This window comes from Mercurialis annua, linkage group LG3 (assembly GCF_937616625.2).
Source record: "Mercurialis annua linkage group LG3, ddMerAnnu1.2, whole genome shotgun sequence".
NCBI classification, from domain to species: Eukaryota; Viridiplantae; Streptophyta; class Magnoliopsida; order Malpighiales; family Euphorbiaceae; genus Mercurialis; species Mercurialis annua.
The window spans coordinates 2,949,340-2,968,336 of record NC_065572.1 but is presented as its reverse complement, the minus strand read 5'-3'; the positions used below and the strand labels follow the sequence as shown (position 1 = coordinate 2,968,336).

Below are 18,997 nucleotides of genomic sequence, written 5' to 3'. Positions count from 1 at the left end.
CAACCCGCAAATATTTGGTTTATATGTAAACTAGAGAGATTCTCTATGCCGTTTTATTAGGTAATTAATAGCCAAATCTTTACCGTTTTATTTGCCAAAACGTCCTTGTTCCTCTTTTCTTCGATAAAATCCCCAAATTCTAGGGTTTCCTTCGCTCCCAAATCCCTTCCCTTTCCTCTGGTAAGCTCTCCTTCGATAATTATTCTCATTTAAACCCTAATTTCGTCACGAAGTATGCGCTTTTTAGTTTAATTTTGATGGGTTTTGATCAATTGCTTTTGTTTTGGTCTGTGCTATGATATTTTTTTTATTGCAGATTCAAAGCTTGTGTTGAGCTACTTTCTTAAGTTGACCAACTATAAAAGATCATCTTTTTTTGTTCTTTGTGTCTGATTTTGATGTGAAAAACTGTCTAGTGATAATGCATGCAATGTTTAGCAGCTGAAAGTAGTAAAATTGCTAGGATCTTTAGTATTCTAGAGATTTTGTTTATAATTTTGAAATATAAAGATAATTTAGCCTAATTTTGAGTTTTTGTTAGTAACTAACAAAATAAAATCTTGTGATAAACAGTATTAGAAAGATGGGAGTGACGAACTTTATACTGACGGTGGCGGGAGTAAGCGCGGTGGTTCTTTTATTAAGGAGCGATGTGAAGCAATCAGCTGTTATTCTTAGACGAAACGTTAAGCATATCCGTAACTGGCTCGAAGAAGAATCCACTGCTGCCACTAAGTAACTTTGTTTTCTTCTATACTTGTCAAAACGTTTATGTTGCTTCTTGAAATGTGTTTAATGAATTTTATTCAGGGCTTCGGACAAGGCAACACCTAAGGAACTTGAATCAAAGCATCCTCAAAAAGACATTCACAAGCAGGACAAGCACTAATAAGTGTACGTACAAGAGGCTTACATTATAGGAGACTAATTTTATTTTCGTTTCTCTTTTTTCTCGGTATTTGATGTTTCAGTTAAGTCAATAGACATCTGCATATAACATCTCTTAGATTGTGTTCACCTCTTTAACTGTCGATGAATACATTGTTGCGATTCTTACTGAATTTTGGCGTCAACATATACTTGCAACTTTCCAATCTATACTTGGGGTTGATTGTGTTCATTTTTTCCTCTTTGTATGCTTTATGAAATGCAAAAACTATGTTCGTTTTACTATGCAAGTCTGTCTTCAATTCTTCATCACCACGCTTATCTGAATCTGTTCATACTTGTAGACTGGAGTCTTTCTAGCACTTTGTTTCTCTGTTGTTGTCTTATGATATTGTTTGTAGCAAATTGCTGAACTCAGTTGCTTATTTTTCCATCGTAATTATCCATCCAATCCTCTATCAACAACTTCAGGTTTACTCAGAAGTCAGTCAGAACTTGTTTCAATTACTTTAGGCAACTCAAATTTGATTAGATTCTTGGTATGATTTTTTTTTTGCTGTCGTGTTTTTAATATTGTTCTCTTGGCAAAATCAACTTTTTCTTGAAGTTGCCAATCCTAACCGAACCAATGGTTCGATCATTCTATTTGATTTGTTTTTCTGCACACCTCTACTAATGCACATTCATGCACGAAAAAGACTTGTTCCCTTCACTATCTCTAAGATTCTTTGAAGAAAAAGGAGTATCAGCTTGATTTTTATTTTGTTTGGTGATTGCTTCACCACATGAACAGTTGAGCGTGGACTATTGGAGCTGAGGAAGTTAAGCATCGAGAGCCGGTTATGGCAAGACTCTCGAAAAGGGATCAACATGGACTGAATTTCTATAACTCTTGTTGAGTATAATGATAAAGATTTGGTCCTTTTAGACCTCTTTTTTCTCTCATGGATCTGCTATTCAAGATAAATTCAATTACTTGAGAGAGAGATGTAATTAGATTTGAGCAGGTTCTCTTATATCTATCAATATGCTGAAAGCAAAATTTTAACATGTAATATGAACATCATGAGCTATCCCGTAATAAAACCCGAAATAATCTGATGTTTTACACAATCTGGAGTCTGTTAAATGTAAAATTTCAACTATATTTGCCAAGGATTTTGCTTAGCAATTATAATTCATGGTTTAAATTTTCAACATTGACGGGCTAAAAGATAAAATAGGAAGGCAGGTGAGGTGACTATGATAATACTAATGGCAGGCGGGTGGAAGCCGTCAAAATTGACAAGTTAATTCAAATGAATCTGATAGATGGTTGAAGGTTCAAATTTATATTATAAATAAATAACTTTAGTTTTTAGTCAGGCTCAATTTAAAAAAAAATCCAATTGACAAAATAAGGCACCGACGCTCTACCTAACGAGTGAACCATCATATTCTCTGATCTTCTAATAGATTCAAAGAATCATTGTTAAAATTCTTAACCAACTCCTTGTACTCTTGAAAAACTATCAATTCGATTCGGTCTATCTTCTTCAATTGAGTTGAAAGCTTGAACCAAGAGGAGTCTGTCAGTCTCGAAACGAGCATTATGCTAAAACAATGAATGAAATTTTTTGGTGTCATAACGTATGAATGAATTTGTTTCTAATGTTATTTTGATTTTTTTGGTTCTTATTGCAAGTCTAATTTATCACAGACACTCAGTGATTAACTATCATTTAAAATGAAGATTTTAGGTAGTAATAATCTAAATTTAAACGGACAACCATATAAACAACAAATTCTCTATAACTTCTCATTTCATTTTGAGAAAATTCCAAAATTATGCCTAACAAACTAGGCATGAGTTCTATCTTATCGGGCTGTATGGGCTTTGAGGCCATTCCCATGCAAATTTTAGCTCAGAAAAACCGAAAGGAGTAGGTGAAGATAATGTCCAAACTTCAAAATAATAAATACCTAGAAAATTCGAAACACTTCTTACAAATTTTATTATTCATATTAAAATCTATTTTTTTTATATATAAGAAAATTGTTATACTATTTTATTTAAACAGTCATGAAATGTATTTTTATATTTAAAATTGAGGAGAAGCGTGCGCTTATTGAACCCAGGACTTTAACAATTTACTGTCCAGCGTTTATACCATTTGAACTACAATTTGTTGGTCATGTAATATGTTTTTATATATAAACAGTGATACACATATTTAATTCAAATATTTTATTTTTTGTAACAATTTTAATAATATGTAAATATTTTTAAAAAAATAATGTAAAAAGAATATATTCCATTCACACGTATTTTTCTATCAGCGGCACCATTATATTCTTAAGCTAGCCAGTAGAACCACGCTACCAAGCTCTCACTCTTTCTCTCTCTACATTCTCTATCTACTTTCTCTCTCTAAAGGGGCGTTCTGAGGTAATTAATTTGTTTGGTTTTAGATTTTTTTTGCTTGTCTAATCTGATTTTAATTTTTCTTATCAATATCTGGCTGTCTCTGTACGAGCTACTTCGATTTCAAATTTGTTTTTAGGGTTCTTTTCTGTATATAATTATTCTTTGCTTGATGTTTGATTGTTGATTATACAATTTTTAACCGATCTGTTAGATTTGTTGTTTTTAATTGTTTTTATGCAGCTGTTTGACTTTGGAATTTAATTTTAATTTTTGATTTTGAGCAGATCACATTGAACAATGGTGAAGGCCGTTGCCGTTCTCAACAGCAGTGAGGGAGTCAAGGGGACTATCTTTTTCACTCAAGAAGCAGATGGTATTATTAATGCTGTTTCTATTTAAATTTGGATTCCTTATTTGTAATTGTTATTTGTTAGAGTGGTTGATCATTTCTGATACGTTTGTTGTCAGGTCCGACAACTGTGACCGGAAGCGTTTCCGGTCTCAAGCCGGGACCCCACGGCTTCCATGTTCATGCCCTTGGAGACACAACCAACGGATGCATGTCAACTGGTATAGATCGTTTACTAGGAAATGTTATTGTGTTTCATGCTTTATTTGATTGTTAGTTTGATTAATCTTAGGGCGACTGATCTATTTTCAGGACCACACTTTAACCCTGCTGGAAAAGAGCATGGTGCTCCTGAGGATGCAATTCGCCATGCTGGAGATCTGGGAAATGTCACTGTTGGCGCTGAAGGTATGCGTCTTGCAAACTGCGTTTTCCCCCCCTGAAGTAGCATTATTGTTGTCACATTGAACAAGCTAGTATCTTGTTTCATAGAGATTTTTTTGTTTTGCGTTATTTGATTATTCTCCATTATAGCCGATCATCTATTTTTCTTGTTTTAGTGCTTGCTATTTTTTGTGCGTGAGTAGTACTTATGCATATTGCTTGGTGCAGGCACTGCTGAATTCACAATTGTTGACAAGCAGATTCCTCTTACTGGCCCCCATTCCATTATTGGTAGAGCAGTCGTCGTACATGCTGATCCTGATGATCTTGGCAAGGGTAATGTTTAACTTATTAGCTTTGAAAAAAAAAATCAAGTTCTTACTGTTGCTTTATATCATCAGTAAGCAAGCTGAATATTCCATTTATGTGATAGAACTGACTTCCATGACTGGAGTGTCCCAGATATGCTAACAACGTTATCGGTCTTTAAAATACAGAGTAAACTTCAGTAAACATGTTAAGCAAAGATTCCCAATTAGAGTCTGTCACTAGTGTTCTATCTTTCATTTTGAGATGAAGTTACTGGTGTTATAGAATCCTGCTTTCGTAAATCTATTGCTGCTATATTTTCTCAATATTGTAAGGGCATTGCTCCGTCTTTTCATTTTGTGCATCCACTTTTTTGTCGGTTTAGTTCTGGTTGAAAGTATCATCTTGTTATTCCAATGTCTCGAAATTTATATCTTGAACAGGGAAAAAAGTGGCATCAATTTTTTTTTCCTTTCAAATTGCAACCTGAATATGTACTCTTGCTGTAGAGTCTTCTCTGAGTTTATTGTTTCTCCATCATCAAAGTAGTGTTATGGGATAAGCAGAATGCTTGCAGTTGCACCAGTAGTCCGTGTTAATGCATTGATCCGCCTTTTGCTAGTCCAGCCTCCTCTCTCCTAGCAATTGCAATGATTTAGATTCAGGGAATTTTTATCTAGATCGGATCCTGATGGACTAAAGTCGTATGAGATCCACTGTCCTCGGATAATGGACTGATGAGTATGAGCCCCTGAAGACCTGATCTAGATGAGAAATTCCTAATTTCGTCCCACCTATATTATCATTATTTTTTAAATGCGCTTTAATAATCCTCCCTCCTTTCTCCTCGTGAATGCAATCTCACATTCATTCTAGCTATATTATCAGAATTGTTATCACTAAGTTTTCCTATATTTTTGCAACTGTTTGCTTTTCCTGATATTTCTGATCATAAATGTGTCTGATTCATCTCTTTCCTATTTCCAGGAGGACATGAATTGAGCAAAACCACTGGAAATGCAGGAGGCAGAGTAGCATGTGGTAAGTAGTAAACTTTCTTGACCAAATTGGTATACTATAGCGTTTTAAGCTATTCATTTGAATAAGTTAAAAATTATATTTATCTGAATCATTAATGTTGCTGCTACTTATTCGATCATGTTTTATGCAGGTATTATTGGGTTGCAAGGATAGACAGCAGCTTCTTTAGGCATCAAAAAATATTTTATTAACGCCAATATGGTTGATCATTGTTCGGCTGAATATCTTACAAAAATATTATGGGACTTTATTTCCTTTCCAATAAAACAACAGTTCTGTACTCTCAGCTGGTTATGATTCATGATATGAAAATAGTGTTTTTATTTGGTTAAACTATACTTTATGTTCTCGAAATAAAAATTGTGGGCGATTTTGTTGTATTTTTCTTCTAAGTTCGCAAGGATTGTGAATGTCTATATTACAAGCTAGAGGCACATCTAACTACAATTTCCACCCATCAAGTATACTAGGATACTTGGAGTAGTAATTCATTGTCTTGTCTGTTGTTGGAATTCATTTTTCCAGTAATTTTGACTTGCTTGCTGCGGAGACGGTGGTATAATCAAACATATATTTTTCATTCTTACAGTAATAAAATTATTTAATTTTTCTAATTTAGAGTGCTATTGAAAGTTAAAATTACGAAATATGATAAAATTGACCGTTTTACGAGATTATGGTGGTATTGAATAAATAAATTTAAAGCTGGTAGATTTTCAGCCTATTAGCTAAAATTGAAAGATACTACTCCCTCCGTCCCATTCTAATTGAACACTATTTCCTTTTTGGATCTCCCATTCTAATTGACACTTTCCATTTATAGAGTAGTTTTCACACTACTTTTCTCTGTATACCCTCTTCAATTAATGCATTTAGAAAGTATATTTTTGAAAAGTTGTGATGCATTTAATGTAATGTAAGGATATAAAAGTAATGTTACTAAAATTTCTTAAATAATGTGCAATTGAAATTTTCTCAATTAGAATGGGACGGAGGGAGTACTATTTGGTTGTAATTAATTCAGTTTATTTTTTCAGTCAATGCACACAGCATCCTCCTAGTCTAGACCACCTTCTCCCCTCCCCTGCTTCCTCCTTTTCTGCAACATGTTCTCTTTTTAATAGTACTAGTTTTTTAATACACAATTAAATTAGTACTAATTAAACTATAAATGAATTTTCTAAACTATGAGGGAATTATTTAAATTAAAAGTATTAAATATACTTTTTCTTACTAAACCGTTCCTCTTCTTTTCATTAAATTATATCTTTTCATCTCCATCAACCTTACAAATAATTTTTTTTAATCCACCAAATATCAAATGGAAGTTGATTATGATTCAATGCACTACAAAAGCATGATGATTTGGATGAGATGAACTGACTAAACCAGTAATCAATGTATAAAAAGCATGCACTTGTATACATTTTACGTATAGGACATGATCAATTGCCAATTGAATATCAGTGCCTATAAATTGTGAGAACCAGCATATACAAAATATATAAATCAGAAAATAGAATATTAATACAATATAAACAGAAAAATGGCAATCATATTAATGTTTGTGATGGCTCTCTCATTTTCGTCCAGTTAAGTATCGATAACTATTATTTCTTAATCGATGTTCTTCAATATTGTTTCTTTATATGACTTGATTGTCATTTTTTTTTAGATTTTGCTGAAGGGAACATCAATGCTGCTGATAAAATATTAAGGTTTTTTTGGTGTTAATTAATCCTCTGTTTAATCTGTAATTAAAGTGGATTGACTGTGATTAAATAACTAAATAATTAAGCTTTGCTGCAGTACACCGCATACGACGTCGTGGAAGGCTTCTGCTGAGATCAAAGGCAGGGCAGCAGGAGTGAGAGGAGATATTTATTTTCGTCAACTAGGAGAAGGTACTGTACTGTGCATGATTATTGCTAAGGGTGTATACTGTATAGTATTTGGATATAACGAAATTAACTCACTTTACCAAACTAAAAGTTTAATTTAGTTCGATTTTTAGTTTGGTAAAGTAAGTTTTTATTTTTTTAGGATTTATTAATTTTGTATTTACCAAAACTGATGTTTTTTTTTCTTTTTTAATAGTTAATATTGATAAAATTTAGTTATTCGGTTGACTTAAATAACCGACTTAAATAAATAATTATTTTAGCTGGGTTATCATTTTTTATATAATTCAATCACGGTTATGAAAAATTCAAAAAATTTAGTGAAATGTTAATTCGGTTCGGTTTGATTTAATGACCGAACCGACCGATACTGTGTCACATTGAAATTGCTAAAATTAAAGTTGGTCTTTTTTTGTAATTTAAAAATTAAACACGCTAAAGTTTATAATTAATTATTAATTTTATCGTCTCGGATTAATTCATTTTCAAATATTTTTTCTCTAAGGTCCTACTACTCTACATGGAATGGTATCGGGTCTGCAGCCTGGCCTGCACGGTATGCATATCCACACTGATGAAGAGCGAATTGATTGCCTGGCAACAAAATCAATAGGTTCTTTCTGAAAATATATAAATATTTGGTTTATTAATTTATGTACGAAACTCAGTATTTATATATGAAGTTCTATTTTTTATTTTTCAGGGCCGCATTTTAACCCTGCTGAGAAAGAACACGGTGGCCCCGGGGATGAAATTCGTCATGCCGGTGATCTGGGAAATATTATTGTCGGTGAAGATGGTATCGATTTTTGTTTCTATTTCTTCATCATATTTATATGACTTTCCAAATTACTAGCGGATTCAGAAATTTATACGATAATATTTATATATACAATAAAAAATTAAACTGCAAGATATATAATTTTTAATTATGATATTAAAAAATGTTTTTTATAAATATTTCTATATTTTAAAAGAATAAAGCAATCTTCATATGATAGTACAACATTTATAAATAAATTGGACCATAAATTTTAATGTTTTCATGAGCTGCATTTCATAAATTATTCTTAAAACAATTAGTTAATTTTTTATGGATTCATTTATTGAAACTAATGAATTAATTCGCCAAATAAAATCGCATATAGATCGGTCTATCATGCATCCAATGTTTTTGTTATCAAAAAATTAAAATATATACTTATGGCGTACCATAAACTGAATATTAAAACAGATTTTTTTTAAAAATGAAACATAAACACACTATATTTATAAAAATATGTTCCAAATATACAGTGCCGGCATTTTAGAAACGATTATGAAAATAAAAACAAAACGCTGGTGCAACATATGTATATCTGGTTTAGTCACACTTAAAATACTACTGTAGGTACTGCCAATTTCACAATTACTGGGGATCAGATTCCTCTCACCGGAAAAAATAATATTATGGGAATGACAATAGATATCCATTCAAACCCTGATGATTGCGGCAAAGGTTCGTAATTTTTTCATTTCCCGGCTTTCATTATCTTAAAAGATCGAGGTGAAATTGTAAAGGGGCTAAACGGTCGGGATTTTCTGTGACACATTGGACCATTTTTTTAATACATTAATTTATTTGCAGGGGGGAATGAACTATCCAAAACCACCGGAAATGCAGGAGAACGAATTGCCTGTGGTAAGTTGTAGTGAATTAACGTTGTTAATTACATATTAAATAGGGTAAATTGCTATATCAAAATTATTCTTCTCTTAAATTTTAATACTAAATTTTAGATATTAGATAACCGAAAACTCTTTTAGATTTTAGTTAAAAATAAATAAATATTATAGTAGAAATGGTAATTATTTTAAATTTATGGAGTAAATAAATTATAAGTCGATCCTAAACTTAGTTGGTGGACTACTCGTCTACTCCTATAAATGTTTTACTAATATTAAACTATAAAGTTTATTTATATGTCTATACATTAAATTTAATTAATTTATTCATTTTTATTATTTACAGGGTACATCTCATTTGAAGAATAATAAGGATGAAGAAGAAAATATAGAGCTTGTTGGCCTCATTTTAAAAAATGAATGATATATTTATGTATTACCGTAAATAAACGTTTATTTTATCTTATAATAAAACATACCTCATTTTATATTTTTGTTCATCTTATAGTAATTTTTTTAGTTCCGCACTCGATACGATGAAATTTCCAAAATTTTAACTAAAAAAATTTGGTGAATTAAATGTTGTGCTTAACTGAGAGGAGAAAAGGAAATAAATCAGAGAGTAACAAAGCATAGTTGGCATTTTAGTCTCTATACAACGAAAACAAATTAATGAAGATTAAAATAGGAATTAAATCAGTGTTTATCCATTCTAATCTAATTAGATTATTAATTAACTGTACTTAGCCAATTTGAATATGAAGTGTCGACGCCGTTTCCCTATAAATTAACGTTTGCTATACAGACTCAAAAAAACATTTAACATTTCTGATAATCCAAAAATGAAGGCATTTTCATCCGACTTAGCATTCTTGATCATCTTATTATTCACTGTTTCATGTAAGTCTCTCTTTTTTAATTGATTTGTTTTTCTCGGATTAAATGTTTACATACAAATTCACGAACAAATAATGTTTCTACAATCTAATTACGTTTAAAAAAACTGGCCCCCTTGGCAAATCAATATATCAACTGAAAAATCGGTGAAAATTGATAACGTGGACGCCGAATTTCGTAAACGGTTTGTTTTGATGTGTGAATGATGAGATCAATTTTGTCCTTCACGTCATCAATTTTCAGCGGGTTTTAATTGGTTGCTACGAAACAATGTATATATTATGAATGTGTATGAAACATGATTAAAATATAAAAACGAGTACAATTCATAAATTTGAGTGTAAATAGCTTTCTTTATTTGAATAAAATTATTTTACCTATGAGGTGTAAACAATGATGGAGTTAAAGGGGCATGAGGGCCTGACCCTTAAACTTTTAAACATTGTCTAAACTAGTATACAAAATTATTTTATATGGCGATTTGGCTCTTTAACTTTTAAAAATTGCGTATATTGCGATTTGACCTTTTATATAGTAATCCTGACTCGTCGCTGGTTGTAATATTAATTTTTTAACACTGAAATGGTGAAATTCACGAGTTCAATTTTTGTTTTTGATAGGTTTGATTAATGGGATTGAATCAATAAAAATGAGAAAAGAGATGAAGGTGGAGAAGAAAGGAAATAACCCTACGGATATAGAGCCATACCCTAATTGCTATGGGGACACAGATTGTATTAATCAATGCCCTAAAACTTGTAAACGTGTATTTTGCGAAACTTTTATTTGCCGGTGCCAAGCTTCTAAAGTTGCCTCTAAGTACACTCCAATGCTTACATTACCTTGTCAATGGGGTTAGATTTGTGGGTTCATCTACAATATTGGGAAGAAAGAAGGGTATATTTGTAATAAGTATGGTTGATTAATAAAAATAATGGCATCAAAAACATTCTGAATCTTGTAAAAGAAAAAAGTGTATATAATATGATTCAAATCTTATGTTGAAGAACTAATTTTCTTTTTATCTGTTCTCGCTTATTTAGTAAAGGTTGAGTTGTTTATTAGACCGATCATTGAGTTTTGAATCTATTTGACCCGTCCACGTCCGACCAACCGAGTCAAATTTATATATTTTTATTTTTACTAAGCATATTTGAAATTAAGACCGTTTTTAAATAGCTTTTTGCTTGCGGATTTTGAGCTGTATTTTAAATAAAATGTTACGTAAATTCAAAAATTTAAATCTAAATCCACATAAATTTTATATTGGTATTAGAATCCAACCATGTTCAAACTAGATTTAGATTTTTATTATTGAAGTTATGACTGGTTTAATTTGATAAAAATATGTCTAAACTCGACCTATGAAAAAGTATAGTAGCTGAGATTCTAATTTATTCAATGTGGCGGTTACAGGATTTTTCCCACATGAATTATTTATTTATATCAATTTGAAAGCATCTGTCCGAATAAAATTAGTAAAATTATTATAATAATTTTATAGTTTACATAATACCATTCAATGATATTATAAATTTTAACTAGCTCTATCCACACGAATGACATGCTAAACAAAAATCTATTCGATCATTCTATCCCTTTTCAATAATTAATACAGTATTTAAAAAGATTGTTCTAAAAAGTAAATATTCACGGACTGGATTTCCTTAAAGGCCCAATGTATTTGAGAAGCCCAATATATGATGAGAGAAAGGCCCATTAACTCTTGGTGTTCCAGAGTTACAGAGCTGGTTTAGCTTAGCTACACGCAGCAAAACAAAATTCAGAAAAATTAATTTTCTTCAAAAAAATTAAAATGGGAAGAGAAGTGTCGGAGAGCTGCATCGACAGTCTACTGACGGAGATGGTTTCTTCATATTGCAACCGGTTCGATATAAATAAACCGGAGCTCGCCGGCCGGAGGATCGAGGCCATCGGTTATCAGGTCGGTCATCAGCTCGCCGAACGGTATACAATTATTTCTAAATCTCTTCATATTGTTTTTTTAATGCCTCATTTACTTAATTGATGTGTAAATCTTATGATTATTACTGTTATTTGATGTTTTGTTAGATCTTTAAATTTGAATTGTGTTTATTAGGTCAGCAATTGAATTGAATTTTTGAAAATGTATTTGTTTTTGTTTTATATTTTTAATTCATGTTAGGTATACTATGGAGCGACCGCGTTTTAATGATCATTTAGAGGCGATTAAGTTTATTTGTAAAGATTTTTGGTCTGAGGTTTTCAAGAAGCAGATAGATAATTTGAAGACGAATCATCGAGTAAGCCGAGGTTTTTGATTTCGGAATTGTTTTAATGTCGTTGTTTTGGAAGCTGTATAGTTGACTTGTGGTTTTTTTCTAGGGAACTTTTGTATTGCAAGATAATAAGTTCCGTTGGCTTTCACGAATGTCGGTTGATCCATCAACTGAAATTGTCGAGAAGTCGCAAGATCCTAATGTTGTAGCTGAAAGCAAGTCTGCTCAGGCAATGAGTATGCATCTATATTTTCCTTGTGGAATCATAAGAGGAGCTCTTTCGAACTTAGGGATCCCTTGTGCTGTTTCTGCTGACATATCCAATCTTCCAGCATGTGAGTTACCTTTTGTTAATGTGCATTTTTCCGTGTTTAACCGTTCTTGAATATATAACTATAGTCTTTTTAATTGATTTTATCTTATATGGAACTGTAGATTTTTCCATTTTACGTATGAAGCAAATATAGATGCTAGGTTTCTTGTGATATTTCGCTGAGTTGAACTTTTATGGGCGTATTGCTCCCTGTTCAGATTTCAGAAATGCATATGTATTATTTTCTGCGTTGTTAGTACAGTTGGTTACCAGATCATGATCCTTTTCACATCTAAACATCTTGTAAAGAGTTACTAGACCGTGAGATCCAGTGTTTTCAAAATCGCTCATCCTATCAATTTCTTCCAGTTTTGCCATCCATGGTTACTGTCTTGGTTTTTTCATTTATTTTCCAATTTAGATCATTTTCTTTTACTTAGGCATAAATTTTCCACCCAATACAGCTAATCACTCTTCCCATTCCTCAAGTTCGCATAAGTACGTTGCCTTTTTGTTTCCATCTTTTGAACTTTGAAGGCTTCTATTTATGTTAGTAGTTTCCAGTTATAACTTATAACCTTCCATCCCGTGTTCTCTTCAACACATTCTCTTTTGGATTCACTTGAAATGACTTTGTCAAGTGTATTCAGGATAGTGTTTTTCTGAAAGATATTCACGAACGTGTTTTTGTTTTCAACTAAAGCATGCTTATCTACATAATGTTGTCTTCCCCATAACATCTCACACATCAAGCATCGGCACTGTCTGAATCTTCTGTAAAGCCATTGCTTGAAATGCTATGAATTTACTTTGTCCATTTGGAGGCACATCTGGATTTGCATTTCTGACCATGTTAACTCTAAACAGGTTCATTTGTCGTCCGGATAAAGGCTTGATTGAATGATGACAACAAATACGGGATCGGAAATTCAGATGTGAGAGCATGTTTTCATTAATCAATCACCAAGTCAGATACTTTATTTCTCCTCCCTTCTTTTTTTCATGAAAATGTACTTCAGAAGTTCTTATAGATGTCCATAAAACATGTCCAAATTTGTAACACTGAAATACACTTTTGAGCTTGATATCTGCTACTCTTTAGTCATTGCACACGAGGTGATCTTTAGCCAGCCATGAAATGCATGAAAGTGGGCTCAATCTCGACTCAAGATTTTATATTAGAATGTGTGCTATTATGATTATATAGTTAGCTTCTGATATGAACTTTATTTGGATATGTTTTCTTTTGCATTTTAGCTATGAGAATTGGGCTCAGTGAAGAAGAATTAACTTGTAGTGCTATGTTCCAAAACATTAAAAAGACATTATATTGTATACTTGCAAATTTAAAATAATTGTATGTGTATTTAGTTCTTTATTTTTGTTTAATCGCATAAAAAAGCCAAACTTTTGCGATTATTGTTCAATTCTAATCAAGGCTTTTAAAACTGCCAATTTTAGTTTATTGTCGATAAGTACATTTTAATTTTAGCCCACTACTCACTTATCAACAAAATACAATGTTTTTTTAATTATAATCACATCTTCAATTTTGTGATTGGTAATTCTAATTTTTATAAGTACTTTTCAACTGAAAAAAAAGTTCAGATTTGGTTAAATTAAAAAGATTCGTAAGTTAAAAATATATAATTAGTAGTAATTGACAATGGATGTGAAGGTTTAGATTTAATAGCATCTCCAAAACACTCTTTAAAATTATCATAACTCTTTAATTTAAAGAGTTTGACGATTACATTATTAATATTTAGTATTATTATTATTATTTACAAAAAGAACATAAAATAAAAAGTTAATATTGTAGTATATTAAATTAATATTATTGATATCTAATATGTTTATTGTTATTTATAAAAATAAAATACAATGATTGTTGGGCCTTCCCATGATCGATGAGAAGTTTTACAGTCTCCTTTGACTTTGACTTGATCTTTGACCTCTTGAACACATCATCAACGATCTGAATCAACGACCGTGGAGTTCATTGAGTTTTCTTAAACGATCGTTGAAATTTTAATATGATTAGCTGAGGACTACACGAGCTGACCATCGATCTGTCAACGATCGTGAAGGCTGGAGTCAACGATCCTCAACTTACTTCAATGATCGTTGACTGCTTCACATTTCAAATATTTTATAGTCGCTGGAAGTCAACGATCATGGAGACAATTCTGACGGTCGTTGACTGTGTTCTACAATCACTTTACTGAAGTTTCTAAAGGAAATAACGGAAAGATTTCATCTTTCGGTTAATGGGACTGTGGCACATTATTTACGAGCCTTTGAATATTTGTTTTAACTCATTGAGCTCGATTAGAGCAATTGTTGCAAATACTCAAAACTCTCAACTACTCAATAACTCTCAAATTTATTATGCATCAATTCTTTAACATTGATTGCTTGTTGTTCTAGTTTGTTAGAGCATTTGTTGTCTTTTTTATGGATTATTAATTAAGTCTTGTAAAAATCAATTAGTTGTAAGTTAGGGGTTTATCTTTGGAAAAATTTCAAGTTGGGTGTTTAATTTTAAAGCATCATTTGTAACTTGTTGTTAAGTTTATTTCTAGTGAAAATCTCAAATATTGATTGAGTAGTGAATGTAATATTGTGTTTAATATGAACCACTCCAAAATTATTTTGTTTTCTTCTCTGAACTCCAATTGCATCCCCTTTTATTTTAAATATTTTTTAATTTATTTATTAAACCTAATTCACCCCCCTTTTTAGATATTTTACTCATCCAAACTCTCTATACTACACAAAACCCTATCTGCAATTAAGCGATGTGATTTTGGCCATTTTTGGTCTAAAGTCGCCTCCCTAACTATCAAATCTCTTCTATTTTAGTGTTTTTATTGTTTTGCTTTCCACAAATTCAGATTTTAGGTTTGTATCGTCTTTTTTTCTCTTTCTCTATGAAGCTTGTGCCTTCCTTTATAGAGTTGATCTTTTGCTTTATAGAAATCATCTTTGGAGTGTAGATCTAAAATATTATCAATAAAATTTGTTTTTTAAATTTTATATCAATCAGACTCATACAAAAATTAGAGAGTCGGTTTGTGGTTTAAAATAACCACCAAGTAGAGCGGGTAGATCGCCAAATTACACATCTAAAGAGCTATATCAACACGCTTGAAGAATTTAGATTTAAATTTCTGTTATTTTACCAATATTCTCCTCTCTGTATACTTCTTAAATGTATTGCTTAACTTAAATTTAGATCAAATTGTATTTTTATTTATATATTAATGATATATATCATTATTATTATAAAAAAAATATTAGTGAATAATATTATCATTGTTTTAAAAGTGGACCAGACTAGCCGACTGAAATAGTTTAATCTGAACAGTTAGGTGTCTTGTCCGGTTAGATGATAAAAATAAAAATCACCGTATTCCATGAATATGATATCTATTTAGTGTGATGCATGAAATATATAACAAAGGTGGAATGTTGGAGTACTTCTATTGATCGGTCATTAAAATTCAGGTTCAACCAAAAAATATGGTTTAGATACCAGTCTAAACAACACTCACTAATGAAGTATAATATAAATGATATGAGCGATGAATAGCAAATTACTGTGATTGTGAGTTCAATTTCTCCTACAATCGCTCATCCTTTTAATTATATATATAAAAAAACTCTTTAATCCAACAAAGTGTGTGTTGGTCCTATATATGTGCAGTTTTCTCTCTCACTCATGTGCTCTTCTTATTCTATTTTATATAAAACTAATAGAGCAACATATGTTATAATTTCACACTTTTTTCTATATTTGTTTAATAATTAAAATATAAAATCCCTCTATTTTTATATTTGTTAATTTTTTTGTCTTTCTGTTTTATTTTGGTGTTAGAGGACATAATTAAAAAAATAAATTAAAATTCAATTCAATCTTTAACTTGTACTTTAAATATTTATAAATAAAGATCATATTATTATGAAATTTAAAAACTTAATAACTTTATTTCATTTTTTTAATATTAATTAACATTTTAGTATTAAAAAAATAATATTTTGTTTATTTTGTAATTTTAATTTTAAACAGTAAATGGAATAAGAAAATTAAAGAATAAATAATGTAAAAAACAAAACAAAATAAATTGCATTAGTTAATTCATTGAATCTCAGAAATGTATAATTTTATTTATATTTGTATCTAAAATAAGTTTAAAGATTAAATAAAAACTTAATTTACTTTATTAAATGCTTTGACTTCGTGGACTAACTCCAGAATCAAACGGAATGACTAAAATGTTAATGAAATAAAAGTAGAGGATCATATCATTTTTTTTTCAGAGTGAAAGTGTGAGTTATGATATATGTGGTCTTAGAGTAATTTGCTAAAAATAATATATCTTACACACAATATTTTCTCTCTCGTAAACATGTCTATTCTCCTTTTCCATTAATTATTTTAAATATTTTTGAATATAATTACTAATATTAAAATTTTATATAGTAAAATTTTGTAATTATTTTTTATTTAAATATGTCACCATATTTTTTATGAGTAAAATTTTAAGTTATAATTTTTTTCAGAATGTAGTAACGTTCAACTACTAAAATTAAAAAAAATCATCGATTTATCTTTGTCAATTAAAATAATTATACTATATGTGACAAATAATTATTAAAACTTAAAAATTTGAGATAAATCGGTTGAACCGGTCCAACTATGACCCCCTCATGAAGCCGGTTTGATAGTCGTTCTGCTTTTGGAAACATCAATTATATGTGACAAATAAATCAATATGTTATTGAAAAATAGAATTAGGTTTATAGTTTGTTACTCTCTCTATTTCGAAAAATGTTGTTTAATATATATTTTTAATGTAATTTATAATAATTAATAAGATGAAATATAATAATTAATTCTTTATATAATTAAAATTCTCAATATTATGAATTAAATTTTATATAAAAATCATACATTATATTTATGAGGGTTCAATCATCTGCCATACATATTTATTTGGAGTTTCACATTTTGTTTAAGGGAGGGAAAATTGTGAGTCTTTATAAATGAATCACTGCAATTTTGTACATGAAGTTTGATTTTTTTTTCTTTTTTTGTGTAAAGAGAGAACTGAGTGTATCTTTGTAGATCATGAAGCAGTGCAATTTTGTTTTTGTGCTTTATGAGATGAGAACTACATGAAAAAGGAAAATATATGTACTTTTAAATGTACACACTCTAAGATTTGTGCAATTATTTTGTTGACCCAAAAAGGTATGTGAATTAAGAATTTTGAAGAAGGATAAATTCACCCCTCAACTTGATATGAAATATCAAAATGCTCTATTTTTATATCCGTTAACGTTTTAGTCATTCCGTTCAACATTGGTGTAAGTTAAGTAAGTCAAAAATTTAACTAAAAAAGAAATTAAAATTCAATTTAATCTTCAACTTGTATTTTTGATATGCATAAATAAAAATCATACTATTATAATATTAATGACTTAGTAAGTTTAATTTAATTTTTTAATATTCATTCACGCTTTAATATTTATAATCAATTTTAAAAAGTAAATGAAGTAAAATAATTACATGTAAAAAAAGTAAAACTAACTAAATTAGATTTTTTAAGTCGTTAAATCTTATAAAAATATAATTTTATTATATTTATGTCCAAAATAAGTTTAAGAAATAAATATAATATTTTTCCTACGAATCCTTTGACTTATTTGATTTACACCAAAACCACCTCAAAATTCCGCATAGTTAAAGGTAAGATGTTAAAAATGATATAACGCGGATTGATTATATATATTAAAATTATGAGTAAAAAAACCCATGGTCTAACAATATCAAACTTGGCTAAAGGGCTTTTTATTCTTTTCTTTTTGTTGGTAAAGATGTAGAGAATGTTGGGTAGGATGCCAAACTTGGCTAAAGGGTCTTTTATTCACTAATGTTATGTTGGCCCTTTACAAGAAAAAAAACTATAACATGTTATTCTATCATTTAATTATTATGGCTTTTTTATGATCCTCTAACAAATTGCATGTAAAAATGCATATAATTATCATGTTATAAAAGTTGAAATATGCAGCAATTTTAATTTATATGAAAAAAGCACTATAGCTAATCTCTAAATCAATACATGTTATCAAATTGGAAAAGTTGTAGAAGTTCCACATTATTCATATTAGAAATATGAGTGACAGGAATAAATAAATTTTCCATTTGCAGGTAAAAAATATACAAGTGAAAACACATTTAAGAAGTTTAATATTGAAATGAGTGTCAAGCAACTTTAAAAAAAAAATCTAATTTTTTAACATATCGATGAGTCATATTCAGCTCCATCTGAATTAATAAAAATAACGGGTGAAAAGCATTTATAAAAATTTACTCATATTTCGAAAGCAACTAATAATTTTCTCTTATGTTTCAAATAAAAGAAATCTTTTACTCATATTCCAAATCACTAAATTGTAGAAATAAATATCTATTCTTAATTATTCTTTTAATAAAAATAAATAAATAATAGTAATTCTTATCTTATTTTATTTTACTTCAAAAAGTTTAAAATCAAAACTAATTAACTCATT

General features: G+C 29.9%; 3 protein-coding genes across 4 annotated transcripts; all 3 read left to right on the top strand.

Moving 5' to 3' along the window:
* The first annotated feature begins 3,196 nt into the window (after window positions 1-3,196).
* LOC126674336 (superoxide dismutase [Cu-Zn]) lies at window positions 3,197-5,758 on the top strand. Its single transcript, XM_050368773.2, has 7 exons — window positions 3,197-3,316; window positions 3,580-3,668; window positions 3,764-3,865; window positions 3,957-4,052; window positions 4,257-4,364; window positions 5,325-5,378; window positions 5,509-5,758. The coding sequence occupies exons 2-7, from the start codon at window positions 3,593-3,595 to the stop codon at window positions 5,529-5,531; spliced, it is 459 nt and encodes a 152-aa protein (XP_050224730.1). The 5' UTR covers window positions 3,197-3,316; window positions 3,580-3,592; the 3' UTR covers window positions 5,532-5,758.
* Window positions 5,759-6,864: 1,106 nt separating this feature from the next.
* LOC126671532 (superoxide dismutase [Cu-Zn]-like) lies at window positions 6,865-10,722 on the top strand. 2 transcript variants are annotated; one of them, XM_050365309.2, is made up of 8 exons: window positions 6,865-6,970; window positions 7,054-7,096; window positions 7,188-7,282; window positions 7,785-7,892; window positions 7,983-8,078; window positions 8,670-8,777; window positions 8,907-8,960; window positions 10,462-10,722. In XM_050365309.2, the coding sequence occupies exons 1-8, from the start codon at window positions 6,925-6,927 to the stop codon at window positions 10,698-10,700; spliced, it is 789 nt and encodes a 262-aa protein (XP_050221266.1). In that variant the 5' UTR covers window positions 6,865-6,924; the 3' UTR covers window positions 10,701-10,722. The 2 variants fall into 2 exon arrangements, with proteins under 2 accessions (XP_050221266.1, XP_050221268.1); XM_050365311.2 differs by lacking the exon at window positions 10,462-10,722 and adding an exon at window positions 9,291-9,434 and having other exon boundaries at window positions 6,866-6,970.
* An 887-nt stretch (window positions 10,723-11,609) lies between these two features.
* Window positions 11,610-13,617, top strand: LOC126671243 (uncharacterized). Its single transcript, XM_050364997.2, has 4 exons — window positions 11,610-11,809; window positions 12,009-12,126; window positions 12,209-12,437; window positions 13,283-13,617. The coding sequence occupies exons 1-4, from the start codon at window positions 11,658-11,660 to the stop codon at window positions 13,309-13,311; spliced, it is 528 nt and encodes a 175-aa protein (XP_050220954.1). The 5' UTR covers window positions 11,610-11,657; the 3' UTR covers window positions 13,312-13,617.
* Window positions 13,618-18,997: the final 5,380 nt, after the last annotated feature.